General features: G+C 33.9%; 1 protein-coding gene and 1 non-coding gene across 3 annotated transcripts; both read right to left on the reverse strand.

Annotated features, from left to right (window-relative positions):
• Positions 1-3,342: 3,342 nt before the first annotated feature.
• Positions 3,343-3,449, reverse strand: LOC148764619 (small nucleolar RNA R71). The gene has a single exon (XR_016024300.1). It is a non-coding gene; the product is annotated as a small nucleolar RNA R71 (small nucleolar RNA).
• An 8,592-nt stretch (positions 3,450-12,041) lies between these two features.
• TMKL1 (transmembrane kinase-like 1) lies at positions 12,042-15,796 on the reverse strand. Of its 2 annotated transcripts, none has more exons than XM_007049784.3 (2): positions 14,207-15,796; positions 12,042-13,229 (listed from the first exon to the last, which is right to left on the reverse strand). In XM_007049784.3, exons 1-2 carry the CDS (start codon positions 15,606-15,608, stop codon positions 12,601-12,603), a joined length of 2,031 nt encoding a protein of 676 aa, XP_007049846.1. In that variant the 5' UTR covers positions 15,609-15,796; the 3' UTR covers positions 12,042-12,600. The 2 variants fall into 2 exon arrangements, with proteins under 2 accessions (XP_007049846.1, XP_007049845.1); XM_007049783.3 differs by having other exon boundaries at positions 12,042-13,241; positions 14,207-15,789.
• Positions 15,797-18,962: the final 3,166 nt, after the last annotated feature.

An 18,962-nucleotide genomic window follows, 5' to 3' on the forward strand; every position in this document is an offset into this window, starting at 1 on the left:
CTTATTTAAGAGACCATTTTTAGATGTTTAAAATGGGAGGCAACAAGCAACTATTCTGGAGATTTGGAGCCAAGAACAAAGCAAGAAAAGAAGAGAATTTGAGAGAGAATTGAGATTGAGTAGTTATTGCTTGTTTCTTTTATGCTTAGGATTCTAGGTTAGTAGAACCACCCATGAATGTAAATAATAAGAGAAGCTGGTATTAGATGAAATGTTGAATGAACCCATAATCCTAGGTTTTAGTCTATTGTATTTTTCAAGTAATTTTAATTTCTATTAGTTAACTTAGTGCTTGTTTTAATTGTATTTTAATTAATTTTTTGAAAATTTTAGTTACTTAAATAAGATTAATTTGTCATAAATTTTAGTACTTAGTAAAGATTACGAAACAAATCTTCATGGGAACGATACTCTACTTCATCACTATATTACTTGTTTGATACGTATACTTACATGTGCAAAATCGACAACACGCTCCAACTCTGCCCATTCAACATCTTCATGCCATTTTGTTGCCCTTATTCTTTTCCTAACAAAGGGTGTATAAAACTTTGTTGTACAAAGAGATCTTTCATTTTTTTTGTCACTGCTTAAAATAAGTCTTCCCATCAAACTTCTCAATTGAAAATTGGAATAACTAGTAAGTTTCGACATCCTTGTTGAATTTTAATTTAATAAATTTAGAGCTTTGATACCAGTTTGTTATAAAAATTGATCAAGAAACAACAAAGATAAAACCCAGAGAAATCAAGCAAACTGAAAACACGAGAATTTATGTGGTTCGACCTCTTGCCTATGTCTGCAAGTGAAATTGTTTTTCTACTATTAATATATTAAGGTACAATAAATTGACTTCTATGGTTTCCTAAACCAAGCCAAGATCTTTTGCACACCTCTCTCAATAACCTCCCAAGAACACTTATGCAAACTACTCTAGCTCCACTTAAAGCAAAAGGTATAGTTACAAGGTGTTCCCTTTCTAGAGCTCTTAAAGCACTACTCATACTTTTAAAACCTAGAGATTCACTTTTATAATATAAAAGTCTAAAGTAAAATGGGATTAGAACTAGATGTGGAACAAGAAGCTTAAAATCATACAACTACTCAATGTTGGATGCAAACAAAAATCCTAGTCAAATAAAATTTAGAATTTTAGTCAATATAATACTCAATAGATAATATTATGTATTCCTCTACTAGAGGGTTGATAACTCTATTATATAGAGTTATTTTGACACATTTTGGGGCTTAAGTAGCTAGACTTTTGAGATTGTAGGTTCGGATCGTAGCATTTTAGATATTTTTCTAATTTAACTTTGATTACATGTTGAGTAGTTAATTTAAGTTATTTTAGTTAAATTTTATGTTATTTTATTTTAAATTACTTTAAGAGTAGTTATTGCTGGTTTCTTTTAACTTCGTAGAAAATTTGATGAAAATCCGTGTAAGTATGGTGATGGCTTTATTCATATATATTGTTGTATTTTGACCATATCTCTCTATACAGAACTCCAAATGAAATGATTCTGAGACCAATATAACGTTAAGAGAAAGGGCTACAACTTTTATGTTTATGACTTTGCCTGGTTTTGATCGGATCATGGTCAAAATTTATGGCCATGGCACTGGGCTAGATGGGCGAATCATACTCTAAACCCAAGAGCATGGCGCCACAGTGCCAAGAAATCATGGCCACGGTGCTACCCCGAGTTTCCAAAAATAAAAATTTGATGAAATTTTGAAAATTAGGTTACTTGGAGCCTATTTTAGAGACCTTTTTCAAGGTTTAAAGATGAGGCAGCAAACAACTGTTTTGGAGATTTGGACATAAGAACAAAGCAAGAAAATACGAGAATTTGAGAGAGAATTGAGATTGCAAAGCTTCAACAATTAGTTTTTTTCTCTACTTTTGTGTTTTTCTTATTTTCTTTGACTTGGATTCATGGTTAAATTTCTTTGGATATTGTTTTTATTAAATATTATGAGCTAAACTATCTTTCTAGGATTGTGGTGGATTTCAACATGTAATCTAAATATTTGTTTCTCTTTTATTTTCTATGAATGGGTATAGTTTAGCTTATTCAAATATGTTGTTAATGCTTTTGATTGCTTAGCCAACAATTAATTGATTTGTGAATGCAAGTAAGACTTGACAGAGAGATTTTAGATTAGACTAAGGTTTGAATAGTGTATGTTCAATTAACTTAGGCAATTTGATTTGCGATTTGGGTAAACAGACGCCAATTGCCATACATAGCCAAATTAGAACATTAGCTTAATGAACCTTATTTAATTTATTTCTATACGTAATAGAGATTCAATTAAGTTAGGTATTTGCGTAAGCATCTCGACGGAGACTCGTACATAACTTTGGATTCTAAGTTAGTAAAATCACTTATGAATGTAAATAATAAGAGAAGCTGGTATAAGATGAAGTGTTGAATGAAACCATAATCCTAGGTTTTAGTTTATTGCTTTTTCCAAGTAATTTTAATTTCTATTAGGTAACTTAATGCTTAATTTAATTTTGTTTTAATTATTTTTTTAAAAATTTTAGTATCTTAAATAAGATTAATTTGTCATAAAATTTATTATTTAGTAAAGATTTAGGAACAAATATCTGTGGGAACGATACTCTACTTCATCATTATATTATTTATTCGATACAGATACTTGCGTGTGCAAAATCGACAACAAGTTTTTGGCACTGTTGCCGAGGTTTTTGTTTTCTTCATTATTTGCTAATATTAAAATTTCATAGATTTGTCTTAATTTAAGTTTTATTTCTTTGTTTTGCAAGTGTGTTTAGTCATTGTATGAGAGAGCAAACAGCTTGGAGACTATCTCGTATGATCTAGAAATTGAGAGAATATTTATACAAACTTTGATGAGAAAATCAACAAGGTGTTGCTCCAATAAATACAATGGTCGATCAATAGGGTGGACAACAATCCAGGAGTGCGTAGTAGTTGAAAATCATCCTTAAGGGATTATACTATTCCTTTGGTACAAGGAATTCCATCGAGCATTCGAAGGCCAGCTATTCATGCAAACAATTTTGAGATTAAGCCGGTTATCATCACCATGATTCAAACCTCAGTTTAGTTTGGGGGCCTTCCAAATGATGATCCCAATGGCCATATATCAAACATCTTGGAGATTTGTGATACTTTTAAACATAGTAGTGTCACAGATGATGCAATTCGTTTAAGGCGTTTTCCTTTCTCATTGAGGGATAAAGCTAAAGCATGGTTGAATGCGCACCTTACTAGCTCAATAACAACATGGGATGATCTTACCCAGAATTTCCTTGCTGAGTTCTTTCCTTCGACTAAGACAATGAAAATGATGAATGATATCACATCATTTATGCAGCAAGATTCTGAATCGTTGTACAACACGTGGGAAAGATACAAAGAACTACTTTAGCATTGTCCTCATCATGGTCTTCCAAAATGGCTTCAGGTGCAAACTTTCTACAATGGTCTGAGTGGGCAGGTTCGCACCACCATTGATGCCGTTGCGAGATGAGCTTTAATGGCTAAATCACTTGATGAGGCATGCGACTTGTTGGAAGAAATGGCTACAAATAACTACCAGTGACCAACAGAATGATCAATGCATAGGAAAATAGTGGGAATTCATGATGTAAATGCATTTTCGGCATTATCTACTTAAGTAGCTATTCTAACTAAAACTCTTGAATCTTTTGATACTAATAGTGTGCAAAGTCCTTTTGTAACTTGTGAGCATTGTGGAGATAATCATGCAAGTCATCATTGTCCAAGCTCAACAGAGACAGTGCAATTTGTGGGTAATAGACAACAAATAAACCCCACTCCAACACTTGCAACCTAGGTTGGAAGAATCATCCCAATTTCTTTTGAGATAATAATCAAGGTTCGTCTTCCACTCTAAGGCCAAATGCACCTCTAGGATTTCACCAGCAAGCCAGAGCACCTATTTTAGAAATAGAGCTAGTTGTGGAAGATCTGATACGGCAATACATGACACATAATGATAGCATTATACCAAGTCAAACAACTTTCATTCAGAGTCAAGTAGCATCAATTCGAAACCTTGAGACGCAAGTTCGTTAACTTGCCAATTTATTAAACAACTGATCTTAAGGAACACTGCCTAGTTATGCAAAGGTGAATCCAAGGAAAGAAGGTAAAGAACAAGTTATGGCAATCACTCTAAGGAGTAGAAAAGTGGTTGACAATATTGTTAAGCAAGCTACTCTTTAAGATAAACCTGTTAAAAATGAAATAGTGATTGGAACAATTGACAAGTAAATTTAAGAAAATGAAGCAAGGACAATTTTACCATCACCACTCTTTCCTCAATGCTTTCAGAAACAAAAGTTTTGTAAACACTTCCAAAAATTGCTCGAGGTATTCAAAAAGCTTCACATCAACATTCCTTTTGTAGAAGCTTTAGAGCAAATGCCATCATATATGAAGTTTTTGAAGGACATATTGACAAAGAAGAGGAAACTGGAGTACTTTTAGACAATTACACTGACTAAGGAGTGTAGTGGAATAATCCAGAACAAGTTTCCACCAAAGCTTAAGGACCTAAGGAGTTTTTATATCCTTTGCTCAATTGGTAATTTTAATTTTTTAAAAGTTTTGTTTGATTTAGGTGCTGGTGTCTCAATTATGCCTTTGTCTGTTGCTAGGAGAATTGAACTGAATGAGATTCAACCCACTACAATCACCTTGCACCTAGCTAACAGAACGATAAGGCATCCTTATGGGGTGATAGAAAATGTCTTGTTTAAAGTTAGGACATTGTTCATTCTAGTAGACTTCATGGTACTTGAGATGGAGGAGAATCAAAAGGTTCTGATCATACTAGGACATCCATTCTTAGCCACTGTAGGCGCACTAATAGATGTAAGGGAAGATAGAATAACTTTCATAGTTGAAGAGGAGGTAATTGAATTTACTCTTTTCAATGCAACAAGAGTCCTTCAACCACAACTCATTGCAATAGAGTGGACTTAGTTAATAAAGGTAAAGGTAATGTTACTCCACACCTCACAAGTAAGCAAGCATCAATTCTTGAATTAGAGCCACCGCCAACAGAACTCAAAACTAAATAATGTTATAATGAGCATGATCTACCACCCTCAGTAACTCTTGATTTTACGATGAGACAACAAGTGTTACTGACCAAATCAGTCAAGCTCCTTCCATGGAAACAAAAATCAAAGTGGTCAAGTCCGTACAAGGTGGTTAAGGTCTATCAATGTAGTGTAGTTGATACTTATGGTGAAGCTATTGGAACATTCGGAGTAAACAAGCAGCGTCTCCAACATTACTCGGGAGGTGAATTAGACCGCCAAAGATCCTCAAGTACTTTAGTTGACAACAAAAAGAAGGTATCATAATCAAGCTAGTGACTATAAAAAAGCGCTTCTCGGGAGGCAACCCAAGCTATATCTTTTTAAGTTTAGTTGTTATTTTAGTTTTTTTTTTGTTTTTCTATTTAAATAAGTAGTTCTAACCTCTCTCTAGCTTGTTTGTTGAGTCTGCAGGTTTGGAAAACATAAAAATAAGGAGGAAAAAAATTAGAGCTTTCAATACATTGTCTCCATTGATAGGGGAGTTTCATTTTCTTATTCTTTTTAGCTTTCACATTGAGGACAATGTCCAATTTAAGTTTAGGGGAGGGTTTTTTTGTTAATAGTTTTTGTGATATTTTAGGTTAGTTTATTTTTGTTAAATTTTTTTTATGCATGTGTGTTTGTATTTGAACTAGATTTAATTGTGTTAGTTTCGTTTAATTTACCTATCCAATGATGAGAACTCAGTTATATTTCTATCTTGATTCTTTGAAACATGTGAATATTGTTTGAGTGTTATGTAAATTCTCATGCTAAGCTTTACTGTTATGTTGTAATTTCTACATTTTGAGCATTATGTCTTTTGCTTAGATTCATTGTATATATATTTAGAGAAGGCTTATGTGAATGCAAATTTTTGAATTATGTATTAAGTTCTAGAATTTGTTTGATTCTCTCTCGAGGGGAAATCCTAGGCAATACTTAGTTAAGGAGATGAATTAGGCCATTTTTTGGACCAATTAAGCCTTTTGTAGCCTTCCATTACATAAATTATCCTTAGTGCCCTTTTTCGAGCCTAATGACATCTTTTCTTTATCTAAACACTTAATTTTTAGCCTAGATCCTTGTGTAGATATTTCCAACAATTCTGCACCCCTCATAACTATGTGCATACATCAATTTAGGAAGTGTAGGAACGAGATAGTGAAAAAGGTAATGAAGATGAAATATAATGAAAAGTCCAAAATATGATTGTATTCATCTCACTACCTAATAAAATAAATAAGTTTGGAGTTGTGAAATTAAGAAAAAGAAAAAAAGAAAGAAAGAATGAAGTGTGGAACCAAAGAAAACGGTTGAGGAAAAAGGAAGTGTACTAGGTGAAGGAAAATAAAGCTCTGAATAGGTTCTAGATTGACTATGTGCTTACGGTGATTTAAGCTATACATTATCCCATATCCAACCTTAACCCTACCCATACATTACAAGCTAATTAAAGTCTCATTGGTCCTTAATTTAGTGTTAATCTACATTAGTGTAGAGGGAGATGAAAAGCAAACTTATGAAATTTAATTACTAATTTGAATTTTGCATGAATATAAATTTATCCGGATTGTATAGTGTTCTAGGTGAAAAGATTGCACACACACACACACACAGAAATTCATTTAACGATAAGTTTGCATTTGGATTGAAACATGACATGAATAATATTTGTGTGTTGCCTAAAGTTATGAATATGGATTGACTTTTGAGGATGTTAAAGGTGATTAATGAAATGGTGCAATTGAATTCTAATTAAATACTTTCATGGTTAGGTTATTGTATGTTGTTCTATGTTTTGCTCGAAGACTAGCAAAATTTTAAGTTTGAGGGTGTGATAACTTTATTATATAGAGTTATTTTAACATATTTTGAGAGCTTAAGTAGCTAGACTTTTGAGATTGTAGGTTAGGATCATAGTATTTTAGGTGTTTTTCTAGTTTAAGTTTGATTACATGTTGAGTACTTCATTAAAGTTTTTTTAGTTAAATTTTATGTTATTTTGTTTTAAATTACTTTAAGAGTAGTTATTGCTAGTTTCTTTTATTGCTTTTGTGGGAAATTCGATGAAGAAGGCTCATTTGATGAAAATCCATGTAAGTATGGTGATGACTTCATTCGTACAAGTTGCGGCATTTTGATCATATCTCTCTATACAGAACTCCAAATGAAGTGATTCTTAGACCAATTTAACGTTGAGAGGAAAGCTACAACTTTTATGTTTACCACTTCACCTAGTTCTAATTGAATCATAGTCAAAAAATTTGTCTAAGTTGGAGCACTATAGTAGTATGCATGGATTGAACATGATGTGGTACTTGGAGCATATCTTTCACTCCAGAAGTCCAATTGACGTGATTCTTAAGCCATTAAAAAATTAAAAGACAGGGATAAATCTTTCATGTTTACCATGTTGCCCAGTTTGGATCATATCAAGGTGCAAATTGCATTGGACAATGCTCAACAGATGCAGTTCAACACAAGGTAGTAGGGCGACTAAGGCCGCGACGTTGAAGGAACCACTGCCTCAGCGCTGGATATTTGTGGCTGCCGCACTAGGCTAAATGGGTGCATCATACAAAAACTGGAGAGCCCTGTGCCATGGCGTTAAAGAAGTAGTGTCGTGGTGCTACCAAAGTCTGTCTTGGCGCCGTAGTGCCAAGAAATCATGGCAGCGACGCTACCCCTAGTCCTGTTGTTATCTACTAAAATTAACGCATCTTAATTTTATTCAAACAACTAAATTAAATTATTAAAAAGTAAAATTAAATCCAACAAACTAAAGCTAACTAATCTAAAATTAATCAACAAATTTGTTTTAAAAACTCAATCAACTATCAGACCTAAGATTATGATATCCTTCAATACTTCATCTAGATATTATGTCTCTGTCTTAACTTATTTTAATGGATTAAGTTGCTAACCTAGAATCCTAAATTATTTACAAGTCTCTATTGAGTTTCTCAAAAAAATATCTTCCCCAATTAACTTACTATATGTCTATGCAAATTAAATTGAAGAAAGATTTATTAAGTTCATACTCTAATCTTGGCTAAATATGGCTTATAGGTGTATGTCTACCCTACACACAAATCAAACCACCTAATCAACTAAGTGCATTCGATTATATGTTATTCTATTCATGGTCTACCCTAAATTCGTCAAGGTTAAACTTAGGTTTCTAATTCAATTTAATTGGTGATCAGGCAATTAGAAGTATAAAGAACATAATGGAATAAATAACTTAAAACCATCAAACATAAGCAAAAGAGAGATAAATAGTTCAAATTACGTATTGAGTTTAATTATAATCTTAAATAACTAAATTAGTTCTCCATAATATCACAAATCATTACCAAATAAAGTTTAAACATTGAAACCAAACCAAGAAAAATAAAGAATAACAAAAAGAATAAAGAAACTCTGAGAGTTGAAATCTTGATCTCCAAATCTTCTTGGATCTTTCAATTTTCTTCTCAACTCTAATGAGACTTTTCTTCAATGATTTTATAGCTAAATCTTACTCTAAATCTTGTGTTTTTCATTCTTCTAAAAGTCCTTTGAAAGGTTACTTTAATAAGGTTTTGAAGTTGGGTCAAGTTGGGTGAAGAAAGAAGTCAATTATAACAAGGATTTTCTCCTTAAACTATGTGAGCCACGGCCTACCTCCACCAAGGCTGCGGCCTCAACCATTTAATTTACAAAAATCAAGATTTAGTTTTCCTCTTCAAGACTGTTGCAGTGCTTCATATTCGACAAGGTTTTTGACAACTTTCTAAGTTGAACTAGGTAAAGTGGTAAACATGAAAGTTGTATCTGTTTCTCTTAGATTTTCGATGGTTCAAGAATTTCCTCATTTGGAGTTCTGTAGAGAAAGTTATAGTTGAAATATTGAGACATATGCAGTGGAAGTTTGCATCTCATAATTTCTCTCCTTCCATTTAAAGTCCTTCTTCAATAAACACCTACAAGATACAATAAATCAATAACAACTTATCTTAGGCCAATAACCATCAATTTAGACACAAGATTAACTAAAATTAGATTGACTCACCTAATTAATTAACTTAAAATAATTAAATAAAACTTAATTAATATTTATGCAGTATTACAAGAACTAAGCCAATTTACTATCAAAACTAAAACTAAATAACTCTATATCATAGAATTATCAATAGTTAAGTTTCATTGGAATTAACCATATTAACTTAGTGAAGTGATCAATGAACAATATATAGTAGGAAAATCCTTCAATAGTTTTGATAGATGTAGGACCCCAAACATCAGTGTACATGAGTTCAAAGGTTTAAGCTTTTGAGGCTAGAGATATGAAAGAGAGATTGTAACAACCCAAGTCTATGTACTGGCCTAGCAACTTTTCAAGCTTAAACCATGTGACCCTTAAAAGCTTAAGTTTAAGTTTCTAGTGGTGATTGACTTGGATCCTTATATAGGTTTTAACAATCAAATACACATTTGATGTAGGATGGGGTATCACAATGCTAGCAAGTCAATTACTACTAGCAACTTGAGCTTAAGTTTTTGAGGGCCATGTGACTTAGGCTTGAAAATTTATTGGGTTAGTAGTGCTTGGACTTGGGAAATTACAAAATGATATCAGAGCCATACGCCAGTCCGATGTGGGTTTTCACATTACACTGGTGAGATATTGGTCTTGTGGAATGAGCTTTGATTATGATGCGATGTGTGGTCTTAATAAAGACATCAAGGATTTGAGTGGGTGAGATTGTGATACTCCATTCCACATCAATTTGTATATGATTGTTAAGACCTATATAAGAATCCAAGTCAATCATTATTAGTAACTTGAGCTTAAGCTTTTGAGGGCAATGTGGTTTAAGCCTAAAAAGTTACTAGGTCAGTGGTGTTTGGACTTGGATCATTGCAGAGTTTGTGACTTTTCATGCAATGACAAGAATTACAAATTGATAATTCTTTGGAGGAATTAAAAGATAGTCCCCATGACTTTAACATGCAATTGAATAGTGGAATTGACCATAAAAATTATAAATTGACAGTTGCTTGGAGGAATTAAAAGATAGTCCTATTAGAAAGTTCGAAAGAAAGAATTCAAAGAGACATGATTAGTTTTGCAAGCTTTAGATACTGACATTAAGTTATTTTTTATGTGAGGATTATGTAAGCCATTGGATAAAAGAAGTGATTTGGTGTGTGATAAAATAAGGATAGAGCCAGTGTGTTTAATAGGCAAATTAACTTATGCCATCTCCCACGATATTGATCTGGTGTGTGATAGATAAATGAACTTATCAAATCAATGTATGAAGATAAGTTGTGCAAGTTGAAGGTTACATGGTGAGAGGCTCTTGAGTGTGTCATTCAGCTTTTATCAGTTCCTAGTTTGTGTGTCTTGTTTAGTCGTAATATTGAATTTCCTCCTTTCGTATTGAAAATTACCTTTGTTGGAGTAATGGCCTTTAAGTGACCTAGGGTACTTGACTTTCTTAACATTGTTTTGACAATTGGGACGGTAATTGCATCATCTTACTTGATTATGTTTTCATAGTAATAAGCTTGTCATGTAGCTCTTTAAATGTGATGATGGATTGTCTAGTTCTAATAGTTGTTGAAATCTCCTTGTATTTTACCTCGAGACCAGTTAAGATGAAAATTACCATATCATCTTCTACCACTAGTACGTGTGCCATAGCTAGTTCATCAACTATGCTTTTCATGTGCTGCATATATTTTGTTATTAATTTGCTGTCTTGAGTGGAAACAATGAGTTTTTTTTTTCTTGAGTGATATGATCTTGGACTTTGGTTTGCTTGCAATCATTTGTGAGAGTTTCTACCATGCACCTTAGTCTGTTCTGGTAATGGCTATGAATGGAACAATTGATTATGAACATGATGCTATTATAACATTGAGAAAGAATTGATCTCGTCTATACCATAGTTGGTGCACAGTGTTGAATTGCCATTAATGGTGATCATTGGGCCTGGACATGGTGTGGCTCTAATCAGAAAACCTATTAGATCACAACCTACAATGATGGAATTAAGTTGTAGTTGCTCAGAGGGAAAATTTATGGAGTTAAGTTTGAGCGGAAGTAACGGAAAATTAATGAAATTTAAGTTTGAGTGGAAGTTATGTTGCAACATCGATGGAGATGGAGGGCTGTTGGGCTGTTGGGCACAAGAGACAGACTAAGTAGGCGAAAGGTTGTATATTGAATTATCAATGAACTACCACATGTAAGTGATACATGTATTTATACAATGATACATGATAAGATAATAAATCTTATCTACACTTGAATTTAACCATGATAACTTGATAACCAAATAGCTACTCTCAAGATAAATGAAATCTTCAAACTCCACTAAATTAAGGCAATACTTCAAGAGTATTTTAACCCTTTTTTTTTTTCATTTGGAAAAAAGGAACTTAAATCCTTGTTTTTTAATTAAAAAAACATATGTATCAATGATACAAAAAATTAATTGTGATTGACAAGCTCTTAAAAAAATTAATGATAAGGAAAATGGTAATTAATCCAGCATTGGGGACGCTAATCTAAGGTGCGGTCTTGATTTACTTAATTTTTCTTTAAGGTGCAATCGCATGATTTTCTTAATTTTCTTTTGGTATAATGGCTTGGCGGAAAACAGTACAGCTGGAATTTAAAATATTTACCACAACACTCATCCTGCCCCATTCCTACTGCCCAACAAGATATTTTACAGCCGAGCATTAGGCCTACATGACACTAAACCCACTTAAGCCCATTTAAAGCTCATACATTTACATGCTTTCTGCATTGTGACTTTGTGAGAAAGAGGACAGCAAATACAAGTTAAAGTAGTGGTACAATTTAGGCATTCATTCATGGATTTTGATGGTAACATTTAAATAAATTGAAGTGAAGCATTAAATACAGTTGGGAGAAGTCAAGGTCACATCACTCCATATCTGTCATCAGACATGAAAAGTCAATTTGTTCTGTTGTTCAAGGAAAGCAAACAAAACTGACCACATCCTTGCAACCTGGGCTCCCTTGTCTAACCATATGCTTTATAAAAAATGTGTGCAACTTAATATGACACCATTTTGATTTCAGTAAACAAATCACTACTTACGATAAGAATTCATCATCTAACCCCTATAATACATACTTTAATCATGCTGCAAGCAACAAACAGCATTGTAATCTGACTTTTTTCCCTGCTCAACTGTTGTTCTCCAGGTTGCCTACTGTTTGTAACAATAAACAATGTCCAGCATGTTTCAAATTTCTAATTAAGAATCCACACTAAGTACTCTTTAAAGGATCAGTTGTCATGAATTACATAGACCCTAGGAATTAAATTCCCACCCAAGAAAAATATAACCTCTCTGAAGAAACATTAACCATTCACTAAAACTTCCTACTCGACAAGCAGATAATACCAGTAAGGCAAATGTAGGTCATAATTTGATGAAAAACTTGAAAAGAGAGCTCAGAAGGGGGTACCAACTTCACTCCTTGTCTCTGTCGGGCTATACAGAGCAGATCTGTTCCTTGGTCTATTCTCTTCCAATTGCTTCACAACTTCATCCATGGTGGGTCTCACTGAAGCCACAGGAGCACAGCACCCCATTGCAAGCTTTAATGCCTGAACTAATCCATCTTCCATTGGACTCCTGATACCCTTCAAAACTTCTACATCAAAAACCTCCATTGTTGTCTCTTCCAAAACTGCTACTTTCACCATTGAAGGCAAATCCACAGCATCATTGCCCCTTCCATTTTTCCCAGGCTTCTTGCCTATCAAAATTTCCAATAACAATATACCAAATGCATAAACATCTGTTCTGGAGTTGCATTTCTTCATCCTTTGAAGTTCCGGTGCCTTGTAACCATCTGTCTTTGCAAGGGCCACCATTTCATCAGCTACAGCTGGGATCATTAGCTTGTCAAGTCCAAACTCGGTGAGCCTGGCCACAAAGAAGTCATCCACGAGCACATTTTTTGATCTAACATTCCCATGGGTAATCGGTATCTCAAGACCTGTATGAAGGTATGCTAGTCCTCTGGCTATGCCCAATGCAATCTTGTGGCGTCGAGCCCAGTTCAGCACTGGCTTACCTGCTCTTGATTCTGCATTTAATCAGAAAAAATACAACAAAAATTTGACGAATTTGCACTCAGTGGCCATGAATTCATGTGCAACAAAGATATAAAGAAATCAAATATTTATGTACAAATGACTTAAGCTGGTGACTTAAAAAATTTATGTTGTCATTTAGTTTCAACTTTTTAATGATAAAAAGTTAAATCAATATTGAATAACATAAAAGGTTTTGCAAAAGACTTGTTAATGACGTACTAATAATGCTGCAGATTTAGCATGTTCAGTGGACAAACTTTAGCTTTTTGGTGTTGCTTTACTCCACAAAGATATTTCTTCTGCTAAGCTTGCCTACAACTGAAATTAGGATATTTAGATTATCATTTCCAATTTCAATAGGGTAGCATTTGGGAACTTGACTTTGAAATGAAGGATTTGGTTTTTCATGTTTACTATACAATTGTGCAATTGAACTCTTGAAAGCATCAGATCCACGGATTTCTTACAGCTCTAGGAAGTGGCCTATTTGAACTACTTGGATCACTCATGCTCTCTCAATATATGGGTATTTTAAGTCTTCAATAATTTTATGATGTGTACATTCATCTTCACAATTTGCATACCAAACAAAATTCAATTTCTCTTTCCAAATTCATGTTCCCAAACAAGGTATACATCTTTTGAAAGAGAACTTCTAAAATTGTATCCGTTAACACATCAAAGTAGTGAAAATTGGAAAATTTTGTTTTTTCCTGAGTCTCTTTCACACTATTCTTGACTCCACTGAAAGTATGGTTTGAAACGACAGTAGTAATCTAATCAAACAATTACAAGAGTCATTAGGTATTAGTCCTAGCACAGGGAAATTTTAGTATCAACTATCAATCACAAAAGAGTGACTCCAATTATCCCAGTTTTATATGATGATAAATAGATAAAAGATAACAAAATTCAGAAGAAAGAGTGGGTCAAAAAGAAAAGGAAAAGAGCATACCATGTAAAAAGTCATGTAGGCTTCTATTTGGAAGATAGTCATAAATGAGAAGCTTCTCTCCTCTCTTCCCCTGATAGAAAGCTCTCAGTGGAACCAAATTCTCATGTCTAACCTTCCCCAGTTGCTTTATCACTGGCAGACATGAGCTCCTATCCTTGCAACTACCTTCCCTCAGTAACCTCAATGCTATATTTCCTCCATCAGCAAGCTTCGCCTTATAGACAGTCCCATAATTTGTCTTTTCCATGACTTGACCAGTTGCATTCAGAACATCCTCTAATGTCAAATGCTCGCCACCTTGGAATAAAATCAGCTTGCTCTCACCACCACCTCCCCCAACGCCAACACCATTTTCGTCTTCCTCTCCTTCCTCCACTTCCTCTTCACTATCTCCCCTACTTCTCCTCTTCTTGTTCTGCACATAGCCAATAAACAATGAAGCCAAAACTACCACTCCAGTCATCAGACCAATCACAATGCCAGCAATCGCACCAGGACTCAATTGAGACCTTCCACTGCAACTATTTAAAGGCAAACCACAAAGCCCTGGATTGTTCCCTTCAAAAACCTCCGCACCAAACTTTCTTTCACCAAATACAGGCAACACTCCAGTGAAGTTATTATGGGAAAGATTCAATTTTTCAAGGTTTAAAGTGGCTAAACTCTCTGGAATCGAACCTGAAAGCATGTTGCCTGAAAGATCAAGCTGTTTAAGAGACTGAAACCGAGTTATAAACTCTGGGAAATTCCCTGAAAACTTGTTGTTACCCAAATCAAGGGACTGCAAATTCTTACAAGTGGAATTTGGTAATGCAGGCTCAGGAAGAAGCCCAGATAGTGAATTACCTTGAAGCCTGAGCGAAACAAGTCTATCACACAAGTTCCAGATGGAGGGAGCTAAAGCCCCAGTGAGCAAGTTATTACTCAAATCAATATCAGATAATGAAGAGCTGTAACCAAGTTCAAGAGGGATGGTCCCACTAAGTGAGTTAATGTTAAGGTAAAGACTTTGAAGCATAGAAAATTCACCAAGCTCTCTAGGGAGTGAACCAGTAAGGTTAGCAGATGGGAGCTGAAGTGAAACAAGGTGCAAAGATGGGTCCTTGGAAAGAGAGAGGTTAGTCCATTGCGGTGAAGAAAAGTCATTGCAAGAAAGAGGAGTTCCATCGGAGAAGGCCCACTTAAGTCCTCTCCATTGGCAAAGAGCAACAGAAAAGTTCCATGAAGATAAGAGTAAGTTCTCAGTGTTACCTTGCAATGAAGCTTTAACCTTTCCCAAGAGAAGCTCAACATCTGGTGAAGATGAAGAAGAAGACAGTGACTCAGTGAGTGTTGTAGATAAGCCTATGGTGAAGAGAAAGAAGAAGAAAATGTAGAGGGAGTAAAGTTTGAACACCTCCATGAAAGCACCAGAGAGTGAGAGGAAAGAGAAGAAAGAAAGAAAAAGAAGGTGCAAAGTTTAATGTTGTTTTGTGGCGTGTCAATGAGGGAGAGGTTTTCTTTTTGGGAAAGCTGACAGGGTGTTGACTGTGAGTAAGCTCTTTGTAACTCTACGGTCATGATTTGACCATCCAGCTATACAAATTCAAACCTGTTGTCACCGCAACATCTTCCTACTTAAATTTTATACCATCAAAATTCAAAACGTTAATCAAAGATTCCATCATCCCAAATTGAAAATGATGGACGGTAAAGTTATGAGGGAGAAGGTACACCCGAATTGAGAAATAACATAAAAAGTAATCTCTGTTTTTAAATGACATTGAGTTTGCTTTATAAACTTATACTTTCTATTACTAATTCTCTCCGCACGCTCACCTTTGGGGATTTGTCCAAATATTTTTTTTTTCTCTTTACTTTGCAGTTTGCACTCTCTGAGAAAGAAGGGAAGTTTTTCTATGCAGGACGCTGGACGCCAACAAGTCTTGTCGTTACCTGGTGTAGTTTTCCAGGGCAGGTCCATTGTTCATCTGTTGCTCTTTTCATCACCCCCCATACATGTTTCAATGATGCTTGGAACAAAGATCAGAGGACTTGAATCAGCGATGGAAAAGAGGTAACTGTCGAGGGTGCATTGCTCTTCATGCAAGTGCGAAGTAGTTTATGGATTTTGGTGGGCCTATATGCTTGTGGGTCACAGTACTAAAGCAAAGCCGAGGAAGGAGGGAAAAGGTGAATCTACGTCTACAGTTTAGCCCCGAAAGAGGGGCCGAGGAGGAGTTTAATAGTTGTTTTGTGGCGGTGGAGTGAGTTCCATGACCCAATCCAGTGGGATCTTACAGAAAAAAATATCATATTTATCAAATCCAAGTAATGATTACCCTTATCCCTCTGTTAATAATGCAGCTTAAACAAATGCATGGGAAAAAAGAAAGCAGAAAACTTTCCAGAATTTGAGAGTTCTATTCGAGAAACACTGCCATTAAGGTGCACAATGGTATACAGCTTTGTTAAGCTAATAAAGTGAGAGAGGGGTTTTTGAAATCAAGCACTACTTTTGGTGGGGGATTTTGGAAGGGTTTTTACCAAAATTTCTTATGCCAGGAACAATGAAAACAGCTGATTTCTTTTCACACGTTATGCAAATAATTGAGGATGCTTTCATTTAATGGGACCTCCAATTATGTCCCCAGGAATAAAAAAAAAAAAAAAAAAAGAGGCTTCTTTGTGGTAGAAGAGAAAAACATTTTCCGGCATCGCACTGTTCATATTCACGCCAGTCTTATAAAATCGTTGATTTCCTTAATCATTCATGATTGTGATTTTCGTCATCCCTCTTTTGTGATAATCTTTGACCTTTGTGTGATCTGATATTCCTTTCCTGGAGCCTTTTTGACCAAGTGTTTACCCTTAGCAAACTGCCCGATACTGTAAAATGCTTTCAAATGACAGGTAGAAAGGGTATACAGCATTCGCTGGCCTCAACAAAAGGTTGCTCTGCAATCATTTTCCTGAGACTAGTGATCTTACATGAAAGATGAATTACCTTAGCACTTTTCAGAGAGCATGAGACTGAAACAAGAATTAACAAGTTTTACTCAAGCAAATCATATGCATGCATTGACAATATGAAAGAAGCAGAATGGAATTTTCTTTTCTGCATACACCACTGTTCAGCATGATGGAGACACACTAATGAGCATTATTCATGGCCAATGAGCTTGTCCACAGAACGCCCAAAAGTCAGTTGCTTAACCATTCAAAGGGCCCATGCTCATGCTCATCCTCATGTAGGCAATATACATAATAATTAGGTAGATTGTGGTTTTATTTTAGATTTTGGTTAGTAATTGAGTATTGCTTTCTTCCGTATCACTTGAGCACTAAAGATGTTCATGAGTCACGACTAAGCTTTTTAATGAGATAAACGCATGCACATTTCAACATCCTATAATCCTCTTTCGATTAAAGTGCCCCATTGATCCATGCACTGTGGCAAAATGTTCACTTTAATGCCTACTAGTATTTTGCTCATGTCTTGTTGAGTCACCAATTTTTTTTTATTTAAATAACTTTTTATTTTTGAAAATATCATATGTACTTCTTTTGCATATCTTAAAACATGTTAAAATCAATATAATCATATTTTATTAATAATAAAATAAAAATTAAACATTTTGAAAATAATTATTCGTTTACTGTATAATTTATACCATGAACGTACTTACAAGTATAATTGATACACTTTGCATTTTTTTAAATTTTTTGTAATTTGTTGTACAACTTAATGTATATTAATATTTGTGGTATAAAAGAACATATGTTAATATTTTGAAATTAAACCATCATTTAATGTATAGTATCAAAATTGAAATTATTTCATTAAAAATATTTGATTGAATTATTAAAAACCGATATCATAATTTGTACCATCATACTTTATTTAGATTTATTTCAATGATTATATATATATATATATATATATATATATATATATATATATATATGCATATTATATTTGTAACATAGTATAGAGCAAATATAGGTTTTAAAATCATGATCTCCATATTTATATATTAGTTACTAACATTAATTGTTCATTTTCATTTTTATTAATATTTTTTTGAAAAGTAATTTTTTTATTTTTATTAATATTAATCATATTATTTTTATATATATTTAAATTATTCTTTACTTTTTTTCCAATGAAATTATTATTTACTCAATTATATAAGCATTTTTAATGGAATATAATCTATTAAAAATTGTCAAGGAGTTCTTCCTTAGTTTTGGAATTATCTCTCTCACCTATCTGCCCTTTTCCTTCTTTGTTTCTTTTTGGATTGCGTCAATGTGTTGGATACATTCGAGTTGGACCCAAACCAAATCTTCTAATCCAATTTTCTCTCAACATGTAGTTTTGGAAATTGTATTTAAACCTAAAATCTATCTTTTTTTCTTTCTTTTTCTCTTCTCCAATCTCTCATCTCACCATAGTTGCCTCACTTCTCCCTCGTCTCTATCAGATTAAAAATGCAGAAAAGATTGGAAGAGGAAGACATATCTTCATTGTGTAATTGTGTATGTTTTTATAGTGCAAGGCTGCACATCTTGATAAGAAGATTATATTTGCAAATTTAATAAACAAAGTTCAATTACGTACTCGAATGTTACATAAAATTCAAACTGCAGCTTTTGATCTCCAAGCTTCAATTTTCTGAATTCTTGTGCTAAATTTAATTTAAAAATGTCTTTTCCTCCAATATATATGCTTCCACAAGATAGTCAAACCATTTGTGACATCAATCTTGGACAA

This window comes from Theobroma cacao, chromosome 1 (genome assembly GCF_053813885.1).
Source record: "Theobroma cacao isolate CCN51 chromosome 1, ASM5381388v1, whole genome shotgun sequence".
NCBI lineage: Eukaryota > Viridiplantae > Streptophyta > Magnoliopsida > Malvales > Malvaceae > Theobroma > Theobroma cacao.

What these genes read in the sequence shown, in the direction of transcription:
- TMKL1 (XM_007049783.3), bottom strand. Translation starts at nt 15,608, where the DNA reads ATGGAGGTGTTCAAACTTTACTCCCTCTACATTTTCTTCTTCTTTCTC. An exon ending in CCTACATGACTTTTTACATG is followed by an intron (nt 13,242 to 14,206) that starts GTATGCTCTTTT and finishes GATTAAATGCAG; the next exon opens with AATCAAGAGCAGGTAAGCCA.